At 32.1% G+C, this 7,188-nt stretch overlaps 2 protein-coding genes across 2 annotated transcripts; one reads left to right on the top strand and one right to left on the bottom strand.

Moving 5' to 3' along the window:
* The first annotated feature begins 1,808 nt into the window (after positions 1 to 1,808).
* On the top strand, positions 1,809 to 3,917 carry LOC120359699. Its single transcript, XM_039458314.1, has 6 exons — positions 1,809 to 1,820; positions 2,355 to 2,480; positions 2,904 to 3,165; positions 3,247 to 3,433; positions 3,536 to 3,740; positions 3,804 to 3,917. The coding sequence occupies exons 1-6, from the start codon at positions 1,809 to 1,811 to the stop codon at positions 3,840 to 3,842; spliced, it is 831 nt and encodes a 276-aa protein (XP_039314248.1). The 3' UTR covers positions 3,843 to 3,917.
* LOC113005615 lies at positions 3,814 to 4,280 on the bottom strand (the record flags this gene model as incomplete). The annotated part of the gene is made up of 1 exon (XM_026141389.2): positions 3,814 to 4,280. A coding segment is annotated over one exon (435 nt), but the record flags the coding sequence as incomplete, so codon positions are not given.
* Between the last annotated feature and the right edge of the window lie 2,908 nt (positions 4,281 to 7,188).

Here is a 7,188-nt window from a genome sequence, read left to right as displayed (position 1 = left end):
TTATTGAATCTCATATACATTCGGAGGTTTGCATAAATATCTAGAATATCCTACATCTACATGAATAATCTTGCTTTTTACATCACTTATTGGAACTATTGAGCTATGTACATAATCTTCTGATTCTATCTTATCCATGTACGATACATGTACGAAGGGTTTGTTGGAACTGATTGTAATTTTTGATATTTGAATGTGACATTTATTATTTAAGAGAGTGATGTGTAATATTTGTTCATATTCACCTGAATGCAACTGAACCATTGTATCGCTCGTCTTTCGTGCTTTACGATATTTCTGTGAAATACGACACCTATTCTATATATATTTCTGTTTTTAAATTTATAAATTGTTTAAGTGTAATGCATAAAAATTTTTACAAATTTTAATGTAGTTGCATTAAGACTCCTAAATATTCTCAGTGACCATCACATTTAGGAATCCTGACACTAGTAGCGAAAAATGATGCGCTGAGACGCTAAGAATTCTTGCGAGCTATTTTCAAATAAAAAGCTATTTTGATAAAATAACATTGTAAATTATTTTAACAAATTTGTAAAATTGTTCTAAAACTTTTTTTTTTTTTTTTGACGATTTATGAACTGCCAAAAAATCATAGCTTTTGGACAATTTTACAAATTTTTTAACGTGATTTATAGTGTTGTCATCAAAATATCTCTTTATTTAAAAATGGCACACAAGATTTGTCAGCGTCTCAGCGTGTCATATCGCATTAAAATTCGATTTAATTATAATTTATGAAATCATGTAATTTCGGATTGAAATGGATTTATCCCAATATTAATCCGTCCGAATTATACTAATTCCGATCTGATTTTTAATCGGTCTTGAGAAATAATTGGTGTTCAAAATATAAATGGGCAGAAAGATCTTTTATTCAAAGAGTAGAAATTACAATCAGCAGTGCGTCAAACTCTTAAGAACGACAGAGACGAAGTGACAAATTTAATAAAAAGATGACAGCTGTTTCCATACAACTAATTGCTTTTGTTTAATAAAAGAACTCTTTAATACATTCAAGACTTTTAAAGTATCAACTTAACTTTTCTTTACATGTCTAAATTATTCATTTAACAGGTCTTAATACCGTATTTTCGGTGCATCCCGATCGATTTGGATTACTTTTTTTTTAATCGGTTTTAATCGCATATTTTCGGCAGGGCACTTACTTGAAGTTAATAGTTGATTTTTGCAGCACATTTTTTATATGCCACTACATTTCGCAAAGGTTGGATAATTTAATATTTTATTTTAAATTAAGTTTTAAAATAATGGTTTATAAAATTAGTACTGTAACGCTGATGACTTTCGGGCGGTTCGGGAGAAGCGAGGGGAGAGGCGGTTACGGATAAGCTCGCCGGATTGCGGGTTCGGAGAAATAATCGCACTCAGATTTGTCAAATAAATATCATAAATTTATTGAAGAAGATCTTATACAAAAAGTAACGAACCGAAATGAAACAGAAAGAACCAAAATAAAGAAACGAAATGCCTCGGACCGGGTAAACGCAAACAAAAGAGACGGTGGCGGTCGCGAAGCGCAAAACTAGAAACTTCTTGTGACAATACCGGCGCCTAACGGTCGGACGTACGAAAAGAATGGACTTAAACTACGCATAACGAAGTATCGGTTTATCAGTATCCCTGAGGGTGATTTTACATGGAGCGCGGAAACGCGAAAATAATTAGATCCGCGTTTCTGCTATTCCGTCGTTTCTTCCCGCGTGTTTGAGCGGAAAAGCGGAATCAGTGTGTGCACGTGCAAAATAAAAATTTGAGTTTCTAAAATGGACAACCCTGTAAGTATAATTTAAATAATTGTTAATAATAAATATAATAGCTTTATTATTTTGACAGAAAAATCTGTGTAATTTCTACATTTCTTTCGATATAGATATAATTAACGCGTAAAACCTAACCTAAAATTTTAAATTTTGTATATGAATCAAGTACGTTTTTTGTAAAAAGAATTGCTTACTTTATATAAAATATAATAATTATAAACAATGGTAAAATCAAAATTTAATATTATATAATTACAGATACGTAAGCTTAAAAATCATTAGTATTTTAAAATCATTACAATATTAAAAGGGCTAACGAGCCGTGCAAGATCGTTATGCTAATATTAATTATACAAATTCACGTCAATTTACATAAAGTTTGCATGATTACATGTTCAACATACGTTTTCGATCTCAAAATTGATCATCTTCAATAATAAAATAATAAATTATAATAAAGTCGAACAGCACAAATATTTAAATTGATAATCCATTAGCGATTGGTACTCTATGTCTGAATTAATAAAATAATTGTATTTTTGTTCACAGGCAACAAAATGTGGTTATTGCGGAGACGTTCTGCAAGTGTCGTCGAGTGGAACAATTTTAGATCACAACTATTTCTCTGCATACAGAGAAAATATAGACATGATAAATGTCGATACAAATTCCGTGGTTACTATAAGTATGTTCTTTTGAATAATTATAGTTGCATAAAAGGCTTATTATATTTATTTATTTATTTATACTTATGTAGAGTAGTTCTTGGGAATTAAGTTTTATTCGTCATAAATTTTATTTGTTAAATTTCTGATAAACATTTTGGCCATTATGTCATCACCAAGGCATTGTGCTAACAACATTTCAGCGACATAATGGCTAAAATATTTACCAGATTTGTCCATTATCAATATAAATAGCTGAGTAGGCAGATCCAGATGATATTTTTTTACATTTTGATGCTTTGTGCACACTTTTCAAATAAGACATAATAACTTTGCAAAATGATATAATTAGTCAAATGTATTATTATTATTAATCACAAGTACATAATAATATGTAGTTTTAACAATGTATATTTTGTACATGAGGTTGTAGGACTTGTATATTACTGATCTATCAGAACGATCAGTTAAATTATTTCGCGGTAATTTGAGTTATTGTTTATTTATTTATTTTAAAGGACCAAGACATTCGGAAGGAGTTGTACAGTCTACCGCACAATCTACACTCACCCAAGATGAGCTACTTATCGAGTTGATTCGAATACGAAAGGCTTTATGGCATTCCATTTCGGTCAAAAAAAGAACCAAATTGAAAAAGGATAGTTTATGGCAAGAGATTGCATACGTATTTGATGGTATGATCATTTTTTAATTATTTATTAGAAATATATTATTGGCTTGTAAAAATAAACTAAGGATTCTGTGTACAATCATAGGATCCTTGTTTATGGAAGCTGCAAAACAAAGATGGAAACATCTTCGAGATTCATATATGAAAGCTCGAAAAAAAATGCGTGGATACGTTCGAAGTGGATCGGGAGCGGAATCCGGTCATCCAATAAAAAGTTCTTTTGCTTATTACGAGCAAATAAGGTTTTTCGATGATAAGGAAAAGGCAATACAGTAAGTATTTATACGTTTTATAAGTTTTTTATTTGAGATTTTACAAATATTTAAATTGTGTGCAATTGGATTTAATAATTTGTAAAACTGTTTTGGTTTCAGAAGCGTCAGCTCTATCCAATCTCTTTTACAACAAAATTCATCCAACACTGACATGGATGATATGCAAGTGGACATGACTGCAGACAACTTTACCGATGATAATACCATACTGGATGATTCTGCATCCATCATTTATCCATTATCAAAATCATCAAGAAGATCGTTTTGTTCGTTACAAGGCTCAAAAAGCAGAAAATCGATAAAAGTAAGAAGCAACTTTCTCTTAGTTTTGTTTTTTTAGATATTCATCATATATTATTAATTACAGATGTGCAAAGGCAAGCTGATATCGAAAATAAATTTTTGAGTGCTAGACGAAACATCGAAACAGAAACGTCCTCCAATTTTCTTCAGTTGGATCAATTATAACTTTATCTTTTAGGGAGATCCAAATTGCTTCACAAGTTTCCGGAATAATTTGAGATAGCGTACATTGGGCAATGCGATAAGCATATGATAGCGATGTCATGCTGTCACCAGATGCTAACCATCGTACAGTCACTTCTAATCTTGTTCTGGCTGGTATTGGATTGCGAACAACATTTTGTTTCTCGATCAGTAGTCCAACAATATTCAATAACTCGTTAAAGATTGTTGGTGACATTCGAAGGTAGTTGAAATATTTTTGTGAATCTGTTAATCGCATTTCCACAAGTAAATTATCGCTGTCACCTTGCAGAATTCTTCTTCTCTCAGCAAAAATAGGTCGTACCCTTATACTACGGTCCTTTCTTGTTTTTGTAATTTTTTGTAATGCAAGTACAAATAAAACATATAAATAACTTTTTTCTTAGTTATCTCTGCATATCTTATTATCTCTATCTCGGTTCATCCCTTGCTTGCATGAGATACTTCATAATAATCATCAACATGATGTTTGGATCATATTATATACACTATTAAAACATAAAAATAATTGGAATATGTAGAAATATACTTTTTTCTTCAATCGGCTTCGGATAAAATACTATAGCCGTTGGAGCCGGATTGACAACGGATTTTAGTGTTCGTTCCGCAAATTTTTCCTCCTTGTATTACATGGAGCACGATTTACGCGGAAAAGCGGAACGGAATAGTGAAAACTAGACATTTGTATTTGTTTCTTAAAATAATATTTACTTAATGCATTACAATTTTTAATAATATACTTACCTTTTTAGCTTATTTATTGAATACAATCATTTAAATTAATTAACACCGTTAAAAATTAATAATTTATAATTCTCCGTTCCGCTTTTCCGCTCAAAATATGCTTCATGTAATACAAGGCATCCAAAACAGATGGAAGAGAACGCGCGGAAATGCGGGAATCTTAGTAAATCTAGTTATTTTTGTCTTCCACGTTTCCGCGTTTCCGCGCTCCATGTAAAATCACCCTGGGGGTCGATTATGAAACTTTTTCTCTAGGGCGGAAACGTGAAAAGTGAAAATCTTTATCATTGAAGTTAATGGAGAAATTTTTCACTTTTCACGTTTCCGCCCTAGGGAAAAAGTTTCATGATCGACCCCCTGAGGGTGCCGTTACATAGGGTGTAACTTGCGTAAGCGTAACTTGCGCCGACCAATGATATTGTTTTACTGGAACATCAGCTTCCTTCTAGTTACTTTACGCCTTTTACGTTATTATCGTTACGTCGAATCCAATTTCCTGCGTAAGAAACGCTGTGTACACCCAAGGACTTTGATTCTGTCCATGGGGAAATTTTTCAAACTGAGAAGTCGCTATCTTTCTACATATTTACAGTTCATGATTAACGTAACGAAGCTCTAGTCGTTTCATTAATCATAAACTGCGAGTATGTAAAAAGTGGTGACTTCTGTACACTTGGGTGTACATGGAGTAATACATGTATTGGTAACACATGTATTACTTAAATAAGCAGAACAAAATTGAAAGATGGATAATGAAATCAGGGTAAATTAAGGAACAGTTTTATATCAAATTTATTATTTATAATAGCTATTCTGTAATAACATTCTGTCATATCCAACCTTCTTGCGATATGTTGATACAAAATTTTAATGTTATAGTTGTATATTAATAGATATGTCCGTGTTGCTTGAATTTCTTGCATGTAAAATGCTTTCTTTTTCTTAAATGCCTAACATATATTTATTTCGTTTTAAATATATAAATTTTTAAAAATTACAAGTAACAGGAATGTATGCCCGCACAGGTTAGATTCGCACATAGATGATTCAAACATACTAGTGTGCAGAGTATCAGTTCCAGATGAGGCGTACTTTCCAAGATGCGTAAATTACAAAAACCAATCGTAAATTTGTTTAGCATTTCTGTTAGAGAGTACAAGAGAAACCCTAAATCAGCAGTTGGTTGCATTAGATACGCATTTCTTGAAAATCCGCCAAATATTTTATGTGAAAGAAGGCTTTTAAAATGGCGTAACGTATTTTAAAAGTTACTAGAATACGGAAATTACGCTACGCAAGTTACGCCCCATGTGACGGCACCCTGATAGCTATGCATGTTTTGCAAAATCAGGCAACTTAATGCTGAGCATGAATTTTTGACTAGTTGCTGTGTATTTGCTGAAAACGTAACGCATAGTCCTACATATTCAACAACATGAGAGCAGATTTAAAACATTTTATGTCAGCAGATTCAAAGCAAACGGAGAGTAACTGTTGCTTATTCTGTTGCCAACAAAATGACTTCTATTCGTGGAAAACATTTTGTTTTATCAATCATTTTCAACAACATAAGAGCAATGTGACGATAATAAAAAAAGATAATGATGCTGTGCTTTGTTAAAAGTCGTGTATTTGTTAAAAACATTAAATATATTAATTATTGTCTTGTAGCCAAATAAAATGTCGAAAATGATTTGTGTGTGTGTGTGTGTGTGTGTGTGCGCGCGCGTGTGCTAGGCGGCCACGCCGCGGGAGATTTTCTCGTGAGTCGAGTGCGGCCACAGGCGTTATATCTAGGTGTCACCGCGGCGGACACCCTAGCTCATACTTTCGTAAGCTTTTAGGACTTGTTTGTTGTAAGCTCAAGACGAATACTCGCTCTTATTCTTTTCAAACGTGACGTGTGTGTGGAACATTGGTCCACATAAAATTTTATATTTTTATATGTAAATAACAATTTGTATTGTTATTTAATCTTGTACATAAATTAAATGTTTAATTTAAATTTAATTCTTTTTAACAAAGAGGATACAAGAAATACTTTTTTGTAAATTAATTATTTATTACATTTAATGTATTCTGTTTTAATAAATCTATCTGGATTCCAATCTTATTTTCAATCAGTCTTAATACCGTATTTTTGATGCAGAAATCTCGATCTATTCGGATTACTTTTTTTTAATCGGTTTTATCGCACATTTTTGGCAGGGTGATGACAATTCAGCAGAAAAAAGAATTAACTTATTTATTTTTTATATATTTGAAAAAAAAGTACAAAACATATATTTAACCGTTTTCGACATGTTGAATTTTTGCTGAAATTTATGACTCAGCACATGTTGTTGGCAACTTGCTCTCATGTTGCTCTTTATAGCGATAAACCGTTGACAGCAAATACGCAGCATATTGTCAGCAAAACGTGCTGAATACATATGATGGCAAATGAGGCACACACCTTGTTCTAAATTTGCTGAAAACTAATGCCCTTTGTTTTCGGCAAC

This window comes from Solenopsis invicta, chromosome 16, assembly GCF_016802725.1.
Source record: "Solenopsis invicta isolate M01_SB chromosome 16, UNIL_Sinv_3.0, whole genome shotgun sequence".
Taxonomy (NCBI): domain Eukaryota; kingdom Metazoa; phylum Arthropoda; class Insecta; order Hymenoptera; family Formicidae; genus Solenopsis; species Solenopsis invicta.
Note: the sequence above shows the minus strand (reverse complement) of the source record. Positions and strands in the feature narration are given on the sequence as shown.